The 25,212-nt window shown below is 39.6% G+C and overlaps 1 protein-coding gene and 1 pseudogene across 1 annotated transcript; both read left to right on the top strand.

Annotated features, from left to right (window-relative positions):
* The first annotated feature begins 10,429 nt into the window (after positions 1-10,429).
* LOC121770124 lies at positions 10,430-10,843 on the top strand. The gene has a single exon (XM_042166917.1). The coding sequence runs from the start codon at positions 10,430-10,432 to the stop codon at positions 10,841-10,843; it is 414 nt and encodes a 137-aa protein (XP_042022851.1).
* A 7,998-nt stretch (positions 10,844-18,841) lies between these two features.
* Positions 18,842-25,077, top strand: LOC121771485 (annotated as a pseudogene).
* Positions 25,078-25,212: the final 135 nt, after the last annotated feature.

Consider the following 25,212-nt stretch of genomic DNA (forward strand, 5'->3'; position numbering starts at 1 on the left):
AAAATTGAAGCCCATTTGTCCAAATTATTATGCCCACAAAATAAAGCCCATTTAGAAATATAATCGATTTCGGGCCCAAATAATTAAAGTCCAATATATTATGCCCGTTTACCGGGTTTGGGTGAGAAAATAAAGCCCATTTATCCACTTCATGGACATCTTACCTTACTTCTTTTTATTATTATTATTATTATTATTATTATTATTATTATTATTATTATTATTATTATTATTATTATTATTATTATTATTATTATTATTATTATTATAATAATATTCTGAGAGAATTGGGTACCCAAACCTAATGCTATATTTAATTATTAACAATGTCTTGTGCTTATTGCATCCACATGTTTTTTTTATCACCGAATATAACATATCCATCTACCACATAACCAAGATCACACATAAAATAGGTAACTAGAATATGATTTTTTTTTTCTAGAATAGATTATAAATTGAATCCTACTTTCTAGTGTTTGGTTTAAGACTTTAATCAATCACTCCACAAGCATAAACTGTGCTGCATATAAATTGCAAATTTTGAGACGCAATGTTAGTCAATATTGAAAACAAAATGCATTTCAAAGTTTACTTCAGCTGGCAGTATGTCTATATCATCCGCAATGGGCGGACGATGGCACGCCCGATGGCGCGCATCGTCAGCGCCGTCCATCGTCCGCACCCATTGCGGGTGCGCGCCATAGGGCGCGGACGATAGTCGCGCCCTATACTTCGGTCGCGGAGGATAGTGCGGACGATGGCCGTCGACCGCGCCATTGCGGCTGTCGCGGACGATGGTCATCGTCCGCGCCATCGTTCGCCCCATTGTGGAGGTCGCGGACGATCGACCGCGGACGATGGCACGCGGTTTCGTTTTTTTATAAATACCGTTAATTTGTAACATTTTATTTCACGCGATTTCATTTGTAACTTCACGGTTTGTTATTTAGACCGTTTTTTATTTACTCGTTACTTGTTATTTGAAAACAGTTAAATTAATTAAACAAAATAATAAAATAATGATGTGGCGCGCCTTTGGGCGCCCCACTGCAGGTGGGGAGGTAGGAGGATAAAACTGCTGACGTGGCGCGCCTTAGGGCGCCCCATTGCTAATGCTCTCAGTGCTAATTATCAATGCAATTATATATGCCCCACACTCAATTATATTGCAAACCATGACTCTAATCAATTTATATCCTCTCTTTTGCTATCTCTTCGAATTATGAGGTGTCGATCTTTATTAGTCAAATTTGTACTTACGCCCCCACAGTGATTGCTACTTTTTCCATGCTACATAATTTCAGCATCGCCAAAATGCAAAAACTAAACACCTTATGCCATCCACAACGCTGTTCCTATATTGTTCCTATACCGTTCCTTAAACCACTATTTGAGGGCCCCACTGTACTTTTTTACTCCATTTCTTAACTAAGGGACGGAACCTGCAACCCTCCGTTCCTTAACCGTTCCATAAATTACTATTCATTCAATTTCATTTTTTTTATTTCCAACCCAATTCAATTTAAATAAACACACTTTATTAAAAAACAAACACACTTTATTAAAAAACACACAACATTAAAAAAAATTTAAACTTTTAGAAAAATAAAAAGCACACAATTAAAATCCTAAAAAAATAAAAAGCACACAATTAAAATCCTAAAAAAATAAAAGTACACAATTTTAATAATTTCATCCGCCAAAATTTGCCCAAATGTGCTCAATTAGATCCTGTTAGAGTTGGGTGTGGGCACTAGAGTCGCGTGTCCTTGCACGAATAGATAACCGTTCTTGTTTAGACGGATGCGCTCCACTTCGAGGCGGACTACTTGCGGTTGAGCTTCCGGGGGATTCGTCGTCGAACCAATTTCCCGCCTCGGGTCCTTCGTCTTTGACAATCATGTTGTGCAAGATTATGCACGTATACATGATGTCGACCATGTTTTCCATGAACCACGTACGAGCCGGGGCATTGATGATGTTGAAGCGCGCTTGGAGAACCCCGAACGCCCTCTCCACATCCTTGCGAGCAGCCTCCTGCTTCTGCGCAAAAAGAGTCTGCTTTGGGTTCGCCCCACTGCACGTCTTCACGAAGGTAGGCCACTTCGGGTAGATGCCATCGGCGAGATAGTACCTCATTTTATAAAGCCGGTTGTTGGCGACGAAGTTGATGGCCGGCGCTTTACCATCCAAAACTTCGGTCTAGAGGTCGGACTGGTGGAGCACGTTTACGTCATTGTTCGATCCGGGGACCCCGAAGTACGCGTGCCAGATCCAAAGGCGGTAGTCGGCAACGGCCTCAAGTATAACGATTGGGTGGGTGCCTTTGTGGCCGCTCGTGTAGGACCCCTTCCACGCCACCGGGCAATTCTTCCATTGCCAGTGCATGCAATCGACGCTGCCGAGCATCCCGGGGAATCCGTGCAGTGTTTCGTGAAGGTCGAGCAGGAACTGACAATCGGTCGTGCTTGGCCTCCGGAGAAATTCGTCGGTGAAGGCTGCCCGGACGCCTTTGCAGAATTTGAGCAAGCACATTCGCCCAGTGCTGTCTCCGATGTGGAGGTATTCGTCGAACATGTCGGTCGTTTGTCCAGTCGCAAGCTGGCGGATTGCTGCAGTACATTTCTGCAGCGTCGTGTGGCTGGGACGGCCAACCACGTCGTACCCTTCCTGGAAGAACTCTTCCCGGGCTGCCAAAGTATTCGCGATGTGGAGAAATAAATGTTTCCCCTTGCGGAAACGGCGACGGAAGTACGTATCTCCCCAAACCGGGTTATCGCATAAGTAGTCGCGTACTAACCTTGCAGCGGCTTCCTCCCGGTTACGATGGATGTACGTACGGGAGCGTCTTTGGGGCGGCGCGGCTTCTTCGGCCTCCCGTCGTCGATCTTCTTCAAGTGATTGTTGCAATATTTGACGCATTTGTTCAAAAAGATCCATTAGTTTGATTAAATTTGGGAGAAGGAAAGCATAGTTGATTTGAGATGAAAATTGGGGTGGAAATAGAGAGGAATAGATGTGTGTTTGTGATTGAAATGAGTATGAAATAGGAGTATTTATAGAGTAAATAAATAAATAAAAAATAAAAAATAATACAAAACGGATATAAAAAAACGGTCACATTACCGTTGCAAAAAAAAATTATTAAATTCGAATTTTTTAAAAAAAATTGAATTATTGCTTCACCGGGACGAAGCCCACTCGCGGGGCAGCGAGTGGGCTTCACGCGTCGAATGGGAGGCCGCCACGTCGCCTCGGCGCGTGGCGGAACGTTTCGTTCCGCGTTCCTCCGGAACGGAACGCGGCACGGTATGGGAACGGCATGGGAACGGAATGGCGACGGAACGAGGCCTGCAACGCGTGCCGCCGCGGAACCATTCCGCCGGAACGACATAGGAATCGCAACGGCACAGCGTTGCGGGTGCCCTTATACCCCACCAACAAGCTTTTTCTTTCACTTTTTGATTTTTTCATCCAAATTCAATAAGATACAAATATGTTCTTGGAATCGTGCTTGGTCAAACGGCTTTGACTAATAATAAGTGTTACAAGACATTTAATTGTGTGAAATTAAATGCAATAGCTAGGGGAGCGTAATTCTCCTATTCATCCCTTAGATCCTTTATTCTTCTTAATATGGGCCGTTAGATCTCATTCATCAACGGTCCAGATGATCTGCATTATTACACTATAATGGTGCATTATTAGTCAGTGTGCATTATTCAATTGAAAATCTGCATTATTAGTCGGTGTGCATTATTCAATTGAAAATCTGCATTATTACACTATAATGGTGCATTATTAGTCGGTGTGCATTATTCAACTGAAAATCTGCATTATTAAATGACACGTGGCACCAATCTAACCGTCGGATGACAAAATCGTGGGGCTGAGATTAAAAAGAACAAAGAACAAAAGATACAAAAAGGAAATGAATACATCCCTATACTACAATCCGAGTAAATGGCCGTAGTATATTCATTTTCTCAAATCCGATTCCCGGTGAGTGAGAAATAATATTGTAACACCCCGAAAAAAAAAAAGAGGAAAAAAAATCAAATTAATCTAATTAAATCTTTTTTTTCGTTTTGGTCACCAATTATTCTTTAGTTCAAATTTTTAAATAAAGATTATGCAAAGATTTTCCTCCTCTGTGAGCTGTAAATAAAATTCCAAAGAAATAAAATTAGTTAATCCTAATTAAATTTTCATTAATTAACTAACCGTGTCCCACTCCTTTCCCACGTTCAAAAAAAATATCCCACTCCTAAATCTCTTCCAAATCTAAACCACAACAAACTCCCGATTATACTCTGCATTATAAATCTCCATACCAGATTCGAAATCTCTTATCCCAGATGTGAATTCCAATAAGAAGGGCCTTGCCTCTGATGGAAGCTCAACTTCTACAGCTCCTGTTGTTGAAGGAAAAGAGATGACGACAAGAAATCTATCTGAAGGTAATAGCTATGTTGTGGATGGATCCAGGAAAGGTATGGTGCTCGCTTTCACCCAGTTGTCACTAGCATTCGATCACATGAACTACTACGTTGATATGCCTGCTGGAATGAAGAAGACCGGGATTGAAGAAACGTGTCTGCAACTGCTGAGAGACAGCGGTGGAAGAGAACCGAATGAGAAGAAGACCGCCGGCTGGACGGCGACGACTCCTACTCCGTTCAGCAGCGGTGATCTCAGCGACTGCATCGGCGGACATCAGCTCGCGTCGGCAAATCAGTGAAGAACAGTGGCGGCGAATTGACACGGAGAGAGAGCGAACAACGACGAACAGCAACAGCTCATGCTGAGTCGCGACATTATCGGCAGTGGTGGCGTTTTTTATCAGCAGCGGCTAACCGGCCGATGACGGTGCTGAGACAGAGACAGCGGCAGCACAGTATCGACGCCAGTGACGATGAGCAATGGAGACGGCAGCGATCGAGGTCAAGAGTGAGAGTCTTTTTTTTTCGAAGAAGATGGAGATGGGAGGTGAGTGTTTCTTGGGCTGCTTGTTGGGCCAAGGATTTAATTTAAATATTTGGGCCTAATGAGTTAATTTTAATATTTGGGCTTACTGTTTTGATAAGGAGTTGGAATTGATTTGGGTTGAGACAAATTAATACTCCCTCCATTCCATAGTAGTGGGGGCATTTCTTTTCGGCACGGAGATTAAGAAAGTAGAGAGATGAAGAGAGAATAAAGTAAGAGAGAGTAAAGTAAGTGAGAAGAAATGTGTTAACTTTTACTAAAAAGGGAAATGACTCTACTACTATGGAATGTACCAAAATGGCAAAATGACTCCACTATTATGGAACGGAGGGAGTAGAATGGAAGATTGGGCCGGAGTACTTTAAATCAATGGGTGACTTCACGCGCACGCTTTTTGAGGACAGAATGAAACACAAGTTAAAGCTTTAAACGAACGAGGTGGGCTTTCGAACTAAAGTTTTACTGTGGGCTTTCTTTTTAAATAAGGGCAATGCCCAAAGTATATTTTTATGTGAAAATGATATGAATATTTGTCATGCCGTGTTTTGTTTTATTCTATGGAACCTATCTGATGTGGCTTTTTGCCATCAATGGATAATCGAATTCGGGTCTGTCTAGGGAGTGAGTCCCTATTCAGGCTAGTGTACACCTATGGAGATCGTGAGCCGTCTTTTGAGTCGGTCGGTCTAGTGACTTGGAATGTGGCCACGTTCCTTGTCATCAATGGATCAGATATGGTAGACATCTATGGGAAAATGACTGCAGTCACGAGTTTTACGATGGAAATGATTTTAGTGTCTTGGGAAATTTCTAAAGTTAAAACCCCAAGGTCACTCAATGGTGGCATGATAAATACTTTTTATAAAATGATTTCGGCATGAGTCCACTGAGTGCATCAAGTACTTAGCCCTGCTTTTCTTTTAAAAATTGCAGGTTGAGCGTGACGGGTGCGGTAGGTGTTGAGCAAGACCGTTGAAGAAATTAAATGTTTAGAATGTGTCATGTCTTCACACGTGGCATATTCATTCTCTCAAATGCTTCCGCTAAGTAGTTGTCTTTCTTTTGAGTTCTTGTATCGTTGAGATAATATTCATTTTGAGTTGTTGATTGTTGAAATGATACTCTGATTTTATTCGAGTTATTCCCATTTGTTTCAAGCTATTGTCGATTTGTGTTGATTTTCCCCTTTCTTCCCCGCTTCTTTAACCCTCCCCTAGTTGCGATCAACCGTGTTTTCTATCCTTAGAAAATGCGGGCGTGACAAATATATTAAAGTTGGTCACAATAAAGCTAGAAATGAGCTATGAGAAAAACTAAGGGATTAATTAACTTAGTGTTAATTATCCCACATCGGGGATGATAAACTTCTTTGATGAAGTATTTAATAAGATGAATTATTATGTGTAATAATTATCGTGGAACAAGAAGGGTGACAGAGCCCACACGCGCGCGCACACGCGCGCCGCCGCCGCTCGCCCGCGACCCGTGCACCGTGCCTCGTGCCTTTGGGTGGTCTTTGGAGTTGGTCGTTGAGCGTAGTTCAAGCCACGCTTATTCTTTTTAGACCACCCCAAACTCCACGCTATCCCCGACGGGTCCTGGTCCACGTCATGTTCCCGCTGGACCGCGACGCATAACGGCTGGTCGTTGAGCGGGGTTCAAGCCCCACTTATTCTTTTTAGACCACCCCAAACTCCACGCTATCCCCGACGGGTCCTGGTCCACGTCATGTTCCCGCTGGACCCTAACGCATAACGGGAGACAAAAGGTCCCCGCTGGACCACGACGCACAACGGGAGATAAAAGGTCCCCGCTGGACCCCGACGAATAACGGGAGACAAAAGGCCCCGACGGTCCACGGTGTATCCCGCCGTGTAGCATGTTCAGGTGCGTCGTGTCTCTTCAGCTCCCAATGGCTAGTGCACCAGTCAATAACCTCCGGCGGTTACAGTTAAACCATCATGGCATACATAATGGTTGTTGACTCCATCAATACCCCTGCGGGTAGACTTGGCCTATAAATAGGCATGCATCCATTGCATTCACAACAGAACATATACAAGCATTCTTGCATACACGCTCTCTCCCTCTCTGCATAATCTTCCTGTCGAAGCTCTGCTGCTAGCGGTGCTGCTACTTCATAGACGAAGCCGTTTTATCTTTGGGGACGACACGCCAAACCGAGAGTACTACCGGGGCGTATCTCGTTTTGCGAAAAGAGGACTCATCAACTCGGCTTACCGCTTTCCACAGACTTTTCCATGTAATTTTTGTTTTCAGTTGTTTCCGTGTAATTTTCTTGTTTTTATTTCCATGTAATTTTCGCCCGACAAGTTTGTATCTCAAATTTTCCAAGATATGTCTCATCACTTGCACATCGCACACGCGTATGGAGTCATTAACAATCAATGAATTATTTCATTCTGCCACAATTGAAGTTAGAAGTCGCATTTGATCATCTACTATATATACTAGTACTACAAAATCTTAATATTCCTAGAAAATAAATAATTAAAACCCACTTGTGTGAAGGTGTATACCCTCAATAATAAGAGTGTCCACTATGGGACGCCCACGGCTATAGCCGCGGATTGGGGCGGTAGGCGGGCGAATTATAGTGGGGGAGTTGTCCACCCCCGGGGCGGACGCGGCGGACGTGGGCGGATGGGCGATCGCTGGCAGCGGGGCGAGGACGCGGAGGGGGGACATAGCCGCGCCTATAGGCGCGGTGACTATAGTGTGATTATCCGCCGCGGCTATTGCGGCGTGATTTTAATTTTTTTTTTGTTTTTTTCCCTCTATAAATACCACTCCCCACCACCTATTTTTCGCAATTTTCACAAAATCCATCCACTCACTATCTACACAACCACTCTCTAAAAAATGCACCGAGGAGACGACGAATCACCCGACTCAGCCCTCGGGCTATCCTTCGCACCCATCGGGTTTTGGCGGATATGCTTCTCAGCCGTCGGGCTTTGGCGGAGTTTTGTAGTTGTATTTTATTTTAATTACTCGTTGTATAATTTTACCGGTTTGCAATACAACGAATATTCGGCCCTAATTACCTCGTATTCTAGTTATTTACACTGCGATTATTTAAATTACACTTGATTGAAACTAAAAAATATTTAAAAATGAAAATTGATTATAAAATTTGGGGGCTATTGGAGGTGTTCACTATAGTGGCGGAAATAGAATTTTAGGGCTATAGACAAAAACTGGGGCGGGGCTATTGGGCGTGTCCGCCTTATAGTGGACACCCTAATAGTACTACTATTAAGTTAATTATTTTCGCTTATTATTTAAAGGATGATCATCACCAACTATATTAATTAATATAGTAAGATGGGCCCGCAACAAAATTATTTAACAGAGCGCGTGCGGCTCACCGGCGACGTAGACGTGTAAAGCTAGCAGCCACCGATTTCACTACAATCTACGTCTGTTTAGATAAGCGCGATTCTTTTACACAATCACAACTACCATTGCCTCTAAAAATCAATCTGCCTCTTCTTCGCCCACGTGCTTTCAGGTGTTGTACCTTTGCACCCCCACTTTTTCATGCATCGCAATCCTCTTTTCTAGATGACTATTGTGAAATTTACATGATAAAACAACGTGTATAATTGTCACACTATTGTACCTTCACTAATATTTAATCATCTTAATTAATACTACTATCAATGCTATGCATGAACATGATTATTGTGCGCACACGTACGCAATGTGCAACGAAGCCTTTTTATAAAATAATTTAGGGACCAATATTAATGTGCAAATACTTGTAACATATTTTATGAAATGTAGAAACTTTGTTGTTAGTCATCCGTTAGATGAGAGGCAGTTCGTTTGAAATAAAAATGTGAATTCTTAATTTTATTCTGAATTTTAATCTTTTATATTTTATAAATAATATTTGTATAATTGAAATTGAATGCTTTTAAAAGTTGATCCGACAACATTTCTATTTGATGTCAATCAGTTTCTCTTCGCAACCTTTCTACGACCGCGGTCCGCGGATGACTAGCAACACCTCCATTCTATCTCCTTAACTTCTCGATCCTCTTGTGTTGATGTTTTAAGAGCATCCACTATGGGACCGCCGCGTCTATAGCCCTGGCGGGGGCGGTCCCGGGGCGGTTTATAGTGAAGGAGATGTCCGCCCCCGGGGCAGACGAGGAAATGGGGGGCGGTAGGCGGCGGACGACGGATAGGCGAAACGAGGGCGAGGACGCGCCGGGCGTCCTTTCGCCGCGCCTATAGGTGCGCCGGCGGTCCTCGGTCGAATTTTTAATTTTTTTTAATTACCTCTATAAATACCACTCTCCACCACCTATTTTTTCACCATTTTCACACAATCCCTCCATTCACTATCTACACTTTCACTCTCTAAAAATGTACGGTGAAGACGACGCATCACCCGGCTCGCAGGAATCTGGCTATGGCGGAAACATTTTAAAATGAAAATTGATTATAAAATTTGGGGGCTATTGGAAGTGTCCACCATAGTGGTGGAAACAAAATTTTATAGCTATAGACAAAAAAACTGAGGCTATGGACAAAAATTGGGGCGGAGCTATTGGAGTGTCCGCATTATAGTGGACACCCTAAGCTCAAAATTGTGAATGAGGATGATGTTGCAGTCGATAGAGAGATTGTGGACGATGATGTATTCTAAATGTCGTCGTCCTTGACGCTTTAATTAATTGTTTTGATACTTATTGTTTCATATAGGTGGCGAGGTGAATACTTACTCAACTATCGACTTTATTGGATTTGTTTTAATCTTATACTTTGATGACATAATTAATAGTATCAAATCATACTTACTCTTAGATCTATTTATATTTCTCCATAAAGTAGCAAATGCAATTACTCCGCAAAATTTCTTACAAGTTATTTCTAAGATTGTTCTTAGTGGAATAGTATAATATAAAAAAAATTAGGATTTTAATATTTCACTCGTCCTTACTAATAATTTTAATAGTGAATTATATGAATTTTAATATAAATTGAAGAGAGATAGAGTAAAAATAATTAAAATTTTATTTAAGAAATAAACTTATCAAATATATGGTGCAGTAGTATTAATTTCGGATCAATGACATATGATCTGAATAATAAATCGAGAGTTTATCCGATTCACTTTCCACCTCCTCGATTTTTATAAAGAGTACAACAGGGTGAAGCATGAGTGAATGAGATGCAAAGTAGAGGATCTCTACTGTACCCCGCTCTCTATCTTGTCAAACCAAACTTGAAGCAATTGAGTAGAAAAAGGCGCAACTCAACTCAACTCTCCCCACATCTCTCCTTCTCATTGGCAATAACACACGCTTTTTTCTGTTGATATATCTTCCATTCTTTCCCAAATCCATTCAACACCACTTTTTTTCTTCTCTCATCTATTTTCAACTCCATCACCTCCAAAATGATGACAAGACAGCCGCAGAATCAGCAGGATCATTGCTCCAAGGCCTTGCACGAGCTCTCAGCCATAGTTCTGAATATCATCAGATCTCCGCCGCCTCCCCTCGACTTCTCCGATCAATCTCCGGCCGCGCACCGCCGCAGGAGGCAGTGGCCTTCGTTCCAGCAGATGACTCCGGCGGGATTCGCCTATCTGCTTTTGGGGATTTCTCTGTCTCTGATGCTCTGTGGATCGATGACCTTTTTTATTGGATTGGTGTTGATGCCTTGGGTTTTAGGTTTGGTGGTTTCCCTCTACTTTGTGGGTGTTGTTTCGAGCATTTCTATGATTGGGAGGAGTATTTTGTGCTGCAATTCTTCTTCTTCGCCCAGGAAAGATGCTGATGCTGCTCGTGAGAAGTTCTCCCTTAAAGATTGAATTTTCTTCGATTTATTTGATTGTTGGCTCTTAAAAGATTCTGTTTTTTGGGTGGTTAACTATTAGGGTTAAGATATGTGGATGAATGAATACTACTATTAATAGGATTCTTGAGTAGAAAGTGTATTGGGTGTTTGAGGTGTAATGATGATGATGATTGAAGAAGTTTTAGGCTCATAAAGATTGAATTTTTATTTGGTTTTATTTGATTGTTGCCTTTCTAAGTTGGGTGATTTGGTTCATCTTTTAGGTTGACTCCTTAAAGATGCAGTAATTTGGGGGAAATTATTACGGTCATGATATGTTATAATGGGATTCCGTTACTAGATTCTTGAGTAGAAAAGCATGGTGTATTGGTTGTTTGAGGTTGTGATGATGATGATTGAAGTTGTTTCAGAGTCATAGTTAGCATTTAAGTTAGGTAAAAAGGGTGAGAGCATCGATAGCGCTACGGGCCGGACCGCAAATCGCGAGTCCCGGCCCGTCCTGCGCGTTAGACGGGAGAGAGTTGCGGCCGGGCCCGGTCCCGGGGTTCGGCCCGGCTGCGCGTTAACGGTAGGGGACGGGACGCAACGCGGCCTGGCCTAGGGTTATTTCGTGTTCGGGCCGGGCCGCAACGGAATTTTTATTTTTATTTTTAAATTCGATTTTTTTTTTATTAATACTACTTCATTCATTTTCATACACATTCAACTTCATTTCAACTTCATATCTCTTCCTAAAAATCGAAAAAATGCCTCATCGTTAAAGATTGTTCGAAGCTCAAATGTCCTGATTGTTAGCAGAGGCGGTACCGGCAATCCAAGTAGAAATCAACAACGAAGTGGAACGCTACCAAGCTGTTATCCAAGCTTGGAACAAAAAACAAGTCCGGGTACCGCGTACTCGGATGTATATTCACCGAGACCGTGAACAAGCTGCCTTGCGGATTTTCACGGATTTTTTCTCTAACGATCCGCGATGGAGTGATCAGATGTTCCATCGCCGGTTCCGGATGCGGAGGCCTTTGTTCCTACGCATTGTCAACGCAGTTGTAGCTCGTGACACGTATTTCTGCCAAACCACCGATGATGTGGGCCGACAAAGTAAATCGACGTTGCAGAAATGTACATCAGATATGTTCGATGAGTATCTCCATGTAAGCGAGCCTACTGGACGAGAGTGCCTAGCCAGATTCTGTCGGGCAGTCGTCGAAGCATTCAAGGATACATACTGGAGAAAGCCAACGACCGACGACGTTAGGAAGTTGGTGAACTTGCACGAGTGGACCCACGGCTTCCCGGGGATGCTTGGCAGCATCGACTGTATGCACTGGCAGTGGAAGAATTGTCCAACGGCTTGGCGAGGACAATACACTAGTGGGCACAAGGGCACACATCCTACGATTGTGTTGGAGGCCGTTGCCGACCAACGATTGTGGATCTGACATGCCTACTTTGGTGTCGCTGGGTCCAACAACTACCTCAATGTGTTGAACGAGTCTCCATTGTTCAACGACTTGTGTGTCGGGCGAGCGCCGAACGTAGAGTTCACAGCCAACCACCGTCGGTATAGTTTGGGGTAATATCTAGCAGACGGGATCTACTCTCGATGGCCCGTGTTCGTGAAGACTATCACATCTCCCATAACTGATCGGAGGGCATTGTTTGCCCAAAGGCAAGAGGCGGCTCGGAAAGATGTCGAGCGTGCATTCGGAGTCCTCCAAGCACGGTGGGCTATCGTGAAGGAAGCGGCCCGTGGTTGGCAGCGGTCACTAGTTGCCGACATCATGTATGCATGTAACATAATGTATAACATGATCGTTGAGGACGAGGAAGATAATGTCACTTTGTGGAGCGACGATCCGCTCGCCAGCACCGGGAGTGACTACGTTGTCACCGACCCGCCCGTTCAGGGCCTTCCTCCCGACATCCGCAATGTCATGGCCCGGTCAGCTGCGATGCGCCAAGCGGAACAACACACTCGCCTCCAAGCCGATCTAATCGAAGAGATTTAGACTCGCACCAACGTTTTCCAGCATTGACGTTGTGTTTTTTATCGTTTTTATTTTGTATTTTAAAATTTCTATGTTGTAATTTCTAATCTTCGATCGAAATTAACTTTTCCGTGTTATAAATTTTTGGCATTTTTTATTTTACGTTTAAAATAGGTTGAAGTTGTGAATAATGTCATTTATTAGTTGCGACCCGGGTTGTGGCATGTAGGGTTAGAGCAGTTGGGGTCTGGGTCACAACTGTAGAGGAATGATGACGTGGGGGGACTTGGGGCCTGAAAGCGGGTCGGGGTTATTGATGCTCTCAATATCAAAGTTTTGATGAGATTGTTGAATTGATGAAGGTGTTTGTGATGTGAAGCAATTAGGGATGTGATGGGGTGAAGTGATGATGATTGAAGTAGTTTCAGAGTCATAATTAATGATGGATGCCTCCCGAGTCTCTTTTTCTTTTTCTTGGAATACAAATGATATTTGCTAGTCTTCTTTAATATTAGTAACATAAAATAGAATTGAAATACTGAAAATTACTCCTCTGACACTTTATTTTTTGCTGTCTCATAAAAATAAATCTATTTCTATTTATAGAAAATTGTCTCCAATGTGTTATTCACGTATGTCAATTTAATTACAACTTATATCACTAAGATTCATCATTAAATATTAATTATACATTAATTTATTATCTATTAATATATTTTAATTACCCTTCTTCTCTTTTACTAGTTTAATAGTTAGTGCATTAATTCAACACTCAATCCCTATGTTATAGGACCAAAAAGAGTATAATAAACACTCAAATCCCTATTTTTAGGGGACCAAAGGAGTATTAGTATATTGAAATCAATATGGGACTATAATGTCTTAGCTTGGATATTTTTATTCTAATACCTTGATGTAGAATGAGGAGAAGACAACTAGATTAATTTCATTCTTATCTCTTGATTCTTAAGCCTTGCTTTCACCTTCACTTCTTTACAACACAACGCAATTTGTGGTCGAAATTCCGATCTACTAACAAGTTTCTTGAGTTAACTCAAATCAAATATGATTCCAAGAAGAATTAACCATAGTTTTGCAGCCATCTATAAGGCCATCCACTACGCTGTCTCTATACCGTCCCTTAACTACTATTTGATGGCCCTACTGTATTTTATTCCTCCATCCCTTAACTAAGGGACGGAACCTGCAACGCTCCGTCCCTTAACCGTCCCTTATTCCATCCCTTAAATTACTATTCATTCAATTTCATTTTTTATTTTTTTTCAACCCAATTCAATTAAAACAAACACACTTTATTAAAAAATACACTTTATTAAAAAAACACACAACATAATTTAAAATACAAATTTAAAGAAAATTAAAAAACTACTCCGCCGGCTAATCATCCTCCGGAGGCGGTCGAGGTTGAGGGGGAGTCGGAAGGCCAAGTTGTGCTGCCATATGTCAGACATCTTGTGATGAGAGGAAATTTGAGAGAAAATTGAGATGATAGAAGACTAGATGTGTAGTTGTGTGTAAAATGAGGATGAGTGTATGAATATTTATAGAGTAAAAAAACTAATTTAGAAATTTTTTTAATTAATTTTTAATTTTTTAAAAAAAATCGATTTTTTTTTTAAAAAAATATTTATTGCGTTAGCACGTGACGACGCTCACTCGCGGGCCGGCGAGTGGGCGTCACGCACGACGCCGGGTCGCTCCACGTCGCATAGGCGCGTGGCGAGCCGGCCCGTCGCGTAGCTCGGCAACATGGGACGCGGGACGGGACAAGGGCACGGGACGTTTGCTGCAACGCAGCGCACGACGAACCCGTCTCTCCGGGACGGGACGCCGACGCGCCGCGTAATGGATGCTCTAAATGCTTTTGTAAATAGTCGCATTCTTAGTTTCAGCGTTTTTAAAAGTAATTCCATTTCACCGAAAAAATCCCAAATTTCCGAACTGTACGTGAATGGAACGTCGGTGATGAATCTCTGTACCGTACAAATTCAAAAGTGAAAAGGAAATGATATCATAAAATCATTCAATTACTTGATAAACAAAATTACAAAAACCAACCAACAAAATAGCTAGCTAAACAACAAACACATAACTGCTAAAATCAAACATGAAACAAAAGCAACAAGCAAATCTAAACAAAAAACAATAAAAGAGGGGAGGGGAGGGGTGAGGGGCTAGGCAGTGTAGATGTGGACGCCAATGGCGATGAGGAAAATAGTGATAAGGCCAAAGAAGATGATGGTGTGAACCAAAATGGATAGCCCACTTGTGTGCATGTTCCCGAACTCCACGACCCGATTCCGACCCGGCAACTGAAACAGGAGCCCCGGACTCAGCAACACGAACAACACCACCGCTATCACCACCGGCCCCCAATCTGCCATTACTTCTTATTTTCCCTCTCTCTCTCTCTCTCTCTCTCTACAAAATTACTCTTCTTACTTAGTGGGGTTTGGGTGTGAATTCTGATTTTGTGAGGACACCCGCTTACTTATCTACACCTCTCAATTTATTCCAACCCCACCTCACTAAAGCAAAGCATATATTTCTGTCTCACCATTTTTTTTGTTTTAATTAACTACCTCTATCTTAATCCGGACAGTTACTTATTAATTACTATTATAAACAGTTTGGATTATTGTGAAGTTAAGTGTGTAGTAATTTGAGGATAGAAATGGACCCGTTACCAAGAAGCTTTGGACATGTGCCCACTGACTTATTTTGCGTGGCAGAATCATATACTCTCTCACCTCTCTATTCCAACTAAACCTATATTTTTATATCCCACCGACTATTTCTTTCTTTCCGATTTCCAGTTTGGGTTGCGTGCATTTCATAAATTCCAATAAACTTACTACACTATAATAATACATTTAATTACTCTCTCCCTCCGTCTCAAGATATTAGACCTATTTCTTTTGACATAAAAATTTAAGAGGTGTTGTTTAATAGTGTAAATGGAGTTAGTAATAAAGTAAATTTTTATCATAAATAGAATTGACTCAAGTATGTTGGGACACCCCAAAGTGGTATACAAGTTTAATATCTTAGGACGGGGGAGTATTAAATAGGAGTACTACTCTCTTCCTTTCATCACTAAAAATTATTTCATGGATAAATGACACAAATTTAAATGTAAATTGTTAAATATGAAGATAAATAAATAAAATGAGTAAAGTATGAGAAATAAAAACAATACTTAATAAATTAAATTAATATTCCAGTTATACTACTAGTATTTATAAGATTAATTTTAAGAAATTAGAAAGATTTGACTATTCTTTGTAACGAAACGAGTACTATATGATACAGTTTAGATTGAGAAAAAATGGGAATTGGATTTACTTGCATTCTTAATTGGGAAAAACAAACGGATCACCTTTCTTTTTAGCTCCGCCACCAATATTGTTTCAACATGTAGAAATCATTCTACAAGTAACAAGTAAAGAGGAGGTTAGGAACTCAAACATCAATAAATATATTGTAAATCTTCGTTGAAAAGGAGCTTTCATAAAATATTGGCAATAAGGTAATCAAATGTTTCACAAATTTTAAAGCTAAATCGCAAATATTCTTACATGTCGAAAAGATTATTAGTAGAAAGGTTAATTTCCAGGTGTTTCATTCGGTTTGTTTGCCTTTTGATTAGGGAACCAATACCCCATATATCATATGATTCCAAACTTTTTAGCAGTTGATATTCGTTTTATTTTCTTTTATGGAGTAGTATGTAACTCATCTCTTGAGTGATGGCGTCTGGGCCAATCATTGTTAAGAATGGCCTCTTTTTTTGGGTTTCAGATTTAGTGGGCCAAACAGCAGAACTCGGCCCATAAAAAGCTATTTGATTTTAAAGCCTACTAAATTACTAATTAATTTGAGCATGGGATGGGATAGACATACACTAATTTCAGATTCTCCAACAGTGTTGTAGAAAATCTACATTTTCTTGTTTTTGTACAATGGAGTTGAGAATTATGAATTCTTACTCTATTATACATCTTGTTTCATATTAAATCCTATACAGAAATAATAAAATTATCTTGAACCTTAAACCCTTAAATAAGATGATCTAGTTTTATATATATAATATACATTCATAATTACATCAGAAATTGATGTATATAGGGATGTTGAGCATCAAAAGGAGAGCATGAATAAACTAGATCCTACCAAAACCAGGGGAATATTCCAAAATGATGAAAAATAGAAATCAAGTTGGTTGATTGCAAGTAAAATCGAGTGTTGTGGGCCTCACTGATGATACATAATCAACCAAAAAAAAACTAATGGGCTGGACCACAACCCATATTTTATTACGTGGTCCCACCATGGTTGTAAAATTAGAAACGTGAAAATTGAGCTCATTTTACCTTAAATAATGGTAGTAGCAATTAATTATTAAAGTACACCTACTAGGTTGGATTCACAATTAATTTATCCCAATTATCACGTTAGAAAGAGGGGGGAAAACTCATAATTTTATTCACACAAGATACTAGAATAGTTCAAACTCACGGCATTTCGATTATACTATAATAATTGACCTTAATTAATTGATTCATCTTAGTCATTGGGTCATCTTCCTCGTGTTTTCCACCTCTCCATTTTCTTTTGTCGTTTCCTCTTTGTGGATTTGAATGTATTAAGAATAAAAGAATCTTTACAATCTGTGTTGTATCTTAAGCAACACGTGATAAGTTGCACTTATTGTTAATTTGTTAAACAAATTGAAACCCAATAGGTAACGTAACTTTAATTAAAGCACTAATCAAGTAGCAAGAAAAGTGCCCCAAAACCATGATAATGCGATGATATGATATTTTGAGAAATAGGCAGAAGTCTAGAACATCGCATATGTTATTTTTGCAATTTTCAATATAAATTAAGTTCAACTACACTAAATAAACGTTTCACATATGAAAGTTCTCTAAAAAAATTCAAACATTTTTCTTTAAATCTAGCTTTGGTATTTTGAATTTCCCCTTAAATGAATTGAATCTTATGTGTGCTTCAACGATCATTTAAATGAGTCATTTTTAATTAAATACTATGATAATTTTGTGTAAATATATGAAATTTTGAGATTTTCTGATTTTTTTTCTTGAAATTTTCTAGAATTTCCTCTCAAGTTTATTTTTTCTAGTTTTTCACCAATCATAATATTCTCTAGTATGTAACTTTTGAAACTGAAAATTAATAAGATATCCTTTAATTTTTTGTTCAATTATACCACAATAGTTAAAACTGAAACTAATATGGCGACATCAAAATAATATCATTCTATTTTGAATGTTAATTAAAATAATCTGATTTGTCAATATCATATATTTAATTTTGCTATATTAGTTTCAATTTCAATCATTAAAAAGTTGTGTCAATACAATAACACATCAAGTTGTGTTGCCACGTTTCGCCGGGTAAATAGTAATATGATGACATGTGTAGTTAAATTAAAAAAAATAAACATTCAATAAAAAAGTAAAAAAGTTAGCATTAAATTTCATGTACTATTATACAATTATTACACAGAAATGATCATTTTCAAAAAATTTGTAGGTGCAATTTTAGACCCAACAATATGTGTTTATTTTCATATAGAACATGCTATTGTCATGGAATTACACGCACTCATTGAAAATGGAATGACAGTCTATTTTGTGACTGCAAACAAAAAACATTAATAAAACCATATTTGATCCAGCTCAATATGTTCAATCTCATCACATTCAATTATTCATTATCCAATTGTCTTATTCAACTCCCTTCTCTTTTCTACTTTATTAGGAGTTGATTATTCGTATAAATCTATACTTTAAAAGTACAAGTTCATTTTCCAAATTTTATATAGTATGCTAGTAATAATTATAAAAAATATACGGCATTAAAAGTCAAGACCTTTATAATTTTGTAACCACTATTTTTTGGGTGTACATATCATATAAAATTATAAACAGTGAAATTTCCGCGAAACTGTCAAATTGAGGAATATTTGTGTTTATTTACTGCATTCGACAGTTGATTTTTTGCTCTTCATTTTGCAGTCAATACTGACTCTCTCACGTCTCTCCATTCCTCTTTGTTTCTCAATCAGCTGAAGTAGTAAAATATCGCTCTGTGATTTCAAAATCAAGGTATTGTGTAGTCAGTGAAATGTGCTTCAATTCGCTCAGCTGAAGTGTTCAACTACAATTCGTGCGTTTAACAGTTTCTCCGTCGGTGCGATGCAATCAGGTGACTTGATTTAATTGTTCATCTCCTTTTCTGTGTTTTAATTCTCGACAGTTGTTTTTACATTTCGTTTTTGCTAATTGCCTCGAGTTTATAACTCCTATCTGTGTCGAATTTCATGAATTCAGCCTATTTACCGAGGCTGACTAAGCATCTACGGTGTAGCCGTAGCTCAATTATAGAAAGGTTTACACTATACCAGTTTTGGCGGTTTTTCTTTTTTATTAGTATGATTCTACTGTCTAGTATCAGGAGGCTTGATTCATGGCATAAATGCATACCATGTCAGTGAGAGTTGAGGAAAAATTGAAAAACGAAACATTTATTTGTATATTGTGTGTATATCCATGTCCAGATAAGTTAGACTTTTTTTACTTTTGAATATTCAAAGGATCTTTTATTCTGCTTCTGTTCACTTTTTTGTGGTACTAGATGCAAGATCTCCTGTAGAAAGACTTTAATTTTGGAGCTGGAATTTGGATGTTTTGCCAGCTTTGTTTTTTTTGTCTATCTAGAATAATGTCCACTTCTCAAATCTATATCTTGTCACAGAGAAAATGCAAGAAATTCATATTACTGACATTTGATTTCTTCAAGCTTCCCTATTTAGCACAAGAAGCATTCCAGGATAATTTTTTTAGGACTATTGGGTTCCCGAAATTAATATTCCTATAACTTACATTTCAACTGTTTTTTTTGGAACAAAATTTACCTGGGATTCTGGATATTGCTGTTTACTTAATTGGATCTTGGCAGAGGACTATGATCCTTGTAAGCTCAGATGCAACTGCTTTGGACTTAACACAAGTGCAAAAATATTTCAGAATATGATATTATTCATCTGGCTCGAGAAGCTCAAAGTCGGTGGTTAAAGCCTGCAGAAGTTTATTGCATATTGAGGAATTATGAGGAGCACCAGCTCACCCACCAAGTTCCTCAAAAACCAACTAGTAATATTGGCATCTACTGCTTTTTTATTTGTTCAGTTTTTTAAACCATTGATGAAATACATTTGTTATTCCACTGGTGTATCTTATAGGTGGATCTCTATATCTGTTCAACAAACGAGTGCTAAAGTTTTTCCGGAAAGATGGTCATAGTTGGCGTAAAAGGAAGGATCAGAAAACCATTGCTGAAGCACATGAACGGCTTAAGGTTTCTGATTCAGATCTCATTTTGGTGTCTGCTTATGTTATTCCTTTTTTTTTCTTGTTTCTCTTTTACTTATACTGTCAATGCCATGAATTATGAGCCAAAATTAGCTACAATGATAGATTTCGAAATATCTGCAAAGGTTGGTTACAGTTGTTATTTCACTAAGGTCAGTCATTTTCTATTAACGCGCTAATGGTTGGGGTAAAACCTATATTTAACCTAGAGTTTATTAGGATCCTGCTAGGATATTTGAGCAATGAAGACAAGGCGGTCTTCAGCTCTTTCATACTGGCCTGTGTTCAGTGCGTAATTTCTGTCAACAGTAATACTTAGAGATATGGTGAAAATCGTGAAATGTTAGCCAATCTGGAACAGAAATAATATGCATCAAATTTGAGTTACTAATGTGCATTTGGGACATAATTTATAGAACAATTAAACTTCAACTAAGGTACAGAAATGATAGCATCATGTGAAGTTATACCTTAACATGTTCTCTTCCAGGATGTCTGACACTAGGGGATCTAATTACATAGATTGTGTTTTCTAGGTGTGTTTGGTTACGGTGAATTGTTGCTTGAAGATTTTTATATTTCCAGGTTGGAAATGCTGAAGCCCTGAATTGTTATTATGCTCATGGAGAGGGGAACCCAAACTTTCAAAGACGAAGCTACTGGATGTTAGAACCGTAAGTTTTCATATTTTACTACATCAAATTTTGCCCCATTTATTGTCAGGGAAGTGATTGAGGCTAATGATTCCATTGCAATATTGAATATTTCATTTTGATTGTATGCTCAGGTGCTTAGTTCTTAAGAATACAAAATAGTAATAACTTGTAGATAGATAAGCATCAGTCCTGATTTATTTTAACCTAGTGTTATCGCTCTCTGTGTGTGGCACATGTGTGCATGCTTAGGTGTGTTATTGCAGTAAGCATTCTTTTGTACCAGAGTATATAAGTACAATCTTCTTGTTAACTACAGTGACTTCTTGTTAACTAATAAGTTTTATGATGTACCAGGGCGTACGAGCACATTGTTCTTGTGCACTACAGAGATATTCGTGTGGTAAGTGTTCTTGTTCTTGAGTTCAACCATATGCATAGCTAAGATCTTAACTAATGTTATTTATAAATTTACTACTGTATTTTTGATGCTGTTGCTGTTATTTGAAATAATTTAAAAGGTGATTGACTTGAACAATCAATTGTGCATTTGTTTAAGTTGTGTTGACTACCCTGATTACTTAAGATCTTGTCATTCAAGATTGAAAAACTCGGACTAACATTCAATCTGTTAATACTACTCCATATGCTAATGAAAACCATGATTTATCTACACAGGCTTTGCCTGTTTGAATATTTTCCACGACTTTCGTCCGCTTAACCCTTTGCATGAATTGCAGGGAAACGAGCAGTCTGGATCAACTTCTCAGCTTCTATCATCATCTCCTTCCACCGTCAGCCCTAGTCCTACATCTTTTGCATCTGAGTTGCCAGACTCATCCTTTGTCGTTGGTGAATCTTATGAATCGTATCATAATGAATCAAGTCCCAGCTCGGTGGAGATAAGCTCTAGTCAATTTGTCAGCAATCATATATTGAATCGGTCAAAAGCGAGAGCAAATGAAGTATGCAGTTCTCCAGGGTGGGATATGGATCAAGCATTAGAAAGAATTAAGCACCAACTGAGTTTAAATGATGACGAGGTGACAGAATGTTATAAATACAACTTTGAGGCTGAGGATTCAAATGACCTAGATGTGCTGCGGGAATATGAATTTTCTAGTCTGACGCCAAATAGTTCAGGCGACATTCTTCAAGGTTTTTACTATTTTGTCTGCTTCTTCAAGTTCAAGTTGAATAATTCTCTCTTTTAATATGATCAATTAAGCCAGAAAGGCTGGTAGGTTGCTAATAGGACATGACTTTGTAGATGAAGGAGTTCAACAGCACCAAAAACCACCAGGAACTGAAGTTGACATTTGGAAAGAGATGATGCTGGATGGCTCCAAGGATTTTCCGTGTGCAGAATCACCACAACAATTTGGAGGGCACGCAACTTGTATGGTTTCTTACATGACAATCTTTATTAATTTTATTATTTTTTGTTTTATAAGAACTCTCACACCCCAGTTACCATGCCAGCTTCTTTAATCCTCGAAGAAGTAGATTCACAGAAATATCGTACATATACTCCTGCACCACATGCTTACCCTCCGGCTGGCAATTCGCCACTATTTTACCAAGATGGTTTGGGAATTTCTCTCGACAACAACATAAGTTTGACTGTTGCCCAAAAACAAAGGTTCACTATCCGTGAGATATCTCCAGAGTGGTGTTATACCTCTGAGGGTACAAAGGTATTTATCAGGAAAATTAGATTAAGCAAATACTTATATAGTTGTTTCTGTGTGTGTGTGTGTGCACTCTCACATAGTTGCATGTGTATTGCAGTTACTTGTGCCTACTCAGCATGTGCATGCATGACACTGCTTTGTATGCTTCATTTTCATTTATAAGTTATTACAGAAAATTTATCGGCCTAGTTTGATGGCACTTTAGTGATTTGTTAGATACCATATATTACTTTGCTCATTCTAGCCACAAATACACACACATGAACAGACTTATAGTTATATAGATGTATGCAACATGCAAATATGCATTCAATTTTTTTCACTTGAGTTCATTTTGAGTTTTATCAGTGTTCATATGAAATTCTCTAAGTTTCTGATCCAAGGTTCAAATCCTACTTGCAGATCATCATTATTGGGTCTTTCTTCTGTGATCCATCAGAATGTGAATGGGCTTGTATGATTGGTGACACTGAAGTTCCTGTCCAGATCATTCAAGAAGGTGTCCTCTGCTGCTATGCCCCAGCTCACTTGCCGGGCGAAGTTAGTATTTGCATCACTTCTGGGAATCGAGAGGCTTGCAGCGAAGTCAGGGAGTTTGAATATCGAGCTAAATCTGACGTTCCCTCACCTAGTAATCCAACTGGAACAGAGGCTTATAAGAATCCAGATGAACTCATGTCGCTTGTCAGATTTGTTCAAATGCTGCTATCTGATGCTCAGGAAGCCTCTGAATCAGGAAATGATGAAGACTCGTGGAGCCAAGTCATTGATGCACTTTTGGTTGGTGCTTCTACATCGTCAAGCACTCTTGATTGGCTTCTCCAAGAACTTCTGAAGGAAAAGTTGCAACTATGGCTTTCGTCTAAATTACAAAATAATGAGGGGAAAGGCTGCTCTTTATCCAAGAAAGAACAAGGGATCATACACATGGTTGCCATATTGGGATTTGAATGGGCGTTGCAACCAATTTTGAACTGTGGAGTGAGCGTTAACTTCCGCGACAATAATGGATGGACTGCTCTCCATTGGGCTGCACGATATGGGAGGTATATTTTTTTTCATCCATATTTTGCTTTCAAATGTAACATTCTATACTTACATCCTACAACATTTATTGGACGACGAACCACAGCTTAGTTGGTAACACCCATTTTCCGATTAATTTGCAACAGGGAAAAGATGGTAGCTGCACTGATTGCATCTGGTGCGTCGGCTGGTGCAGTTACCGATCCTAATTCACAGGACCATACTGGGAAAACACCTGCATCAGTTGCTGCTTCCTACGGCCACAGAGGACTTGCAGGTTATCTTTCAGAAGTTGCGTTAACCACTCACCTAACATCCCTCACGCTGGTGGAAAGCGAGCTTTCTAAAGGCTCTGCTGAGTTGGAAGCTGAAAGAACCGTAAATAGTATATCATCCGCTGAGTACGAGGATGAGGACTCCCTCCGGCAGACTCTGGCTGCAGTTCGCAATGCAACTCAGGCTGCTGCACGCATTCAATCAGCGTTCCGTGCCCATTCATTCAGGAAGAGGCAGCAGTGGGAATCTGCAATACCCATTGGTGGAGATGAATTCTCCTTCCTAGAGAATGACGTTCAGGGGCTTTCAGCTGCATCAAAGTTGGCATTCCGCCCTTCACGCGACTACAACTTGGCCGCCGTGTCAATACAGAAGAAATACAGAGGGTGGAAAGGTAGGAAGGACTTCCTCTCACTGCGCCAGAAAGTTGTCACAATACAGGTGCGTTACATACATAACAAACATATACTCCCTCCCTCCTGTTCTAAGTGACTCTTATTTCTGTTCTTTTTGGGTCGTCTCAATATTAATTATGTTGGTTGGTTGTGAGTTCAGGCTCATGTGAGGGGCTACCAAGTTAGAAAGAACTACAAGGTTTGCTGGGCAGTTGGTGTACTGGAGAAGGTTGTGCTAAGGTGGCGGCGGAGAGGAGTTGGTCTGCGGGGATTCCGGCCGGAGCAGGAGTCCATTGAGGAGAGCGAGGATGGAGACATACTGAAGGTGTTCCGTAAGCAGAAAGTGGATGAAGCCATTGATGAGGCCGTGTCAAGAGTGCTGTCTATGGTCGACTCATCGGAGGCGCGGCAGCAATATCAGCGCCTTCTTAGCAAATATCGTCAGGCTAAGGTGATGCTTTGCTTGTTTTCACCATCCGAAGAATATCATAAGCCATCCAATCTGATCTACTCTCTTGTTCTTCGCAGGCTAAACTTCAAAGTGCAGACTCAGACACAGCTTCTTCTTATGATGGTTGTGACACACCCCAATATCCCTAGCATGGAAAATGAAGAGATTCACCAACTAACATAATTGGTGTATACGAAACATTAATTATACTACTTGTGCTAATCTTAGCTCCTAAGTTTGCTCTTCTGTAAATGGTTGTGTTTTTCTTCTAGGAACAATTACTGTCTGTCTGTATTTTATTCTTGTACGAGTATATACTAGATGCTCGAATTGCCCAAACCAATTAATTACTGTTCCATAGGATTTAGGTCTAGAAATAACAAACGTTTCGATTCGTAAGGAACAAACCTTCTCTTTATTTCAGAGTTAATTTGCGCATTCTAAAAATTAAAATGAATATAGTTCAATACTGTAACCA

The sequence above is a fragment of the Salvia splendens genome, chromosome 16, assembly GCF_004379255.2.
Source record: "Salvia splendens isolate huo1 chromosome 16, SspV2, whole genome shotgun sequence".
Taxonomy (NCBI): Eukaryota; Viridiplantae; Streptophyta; class Magnoliopsida; order Lamiales; family Lamiaceae; genus Salvia; species Salvia splendens.

Coding starts and splice junctions, on each gene's coding strand:
- LOC121770124 (XM_042166917.1), top strand. CDS start 10,430: ATGACAAGACAGCCGCAGAATCAGCAGGATCATTGCTCCAAGGCCTTG.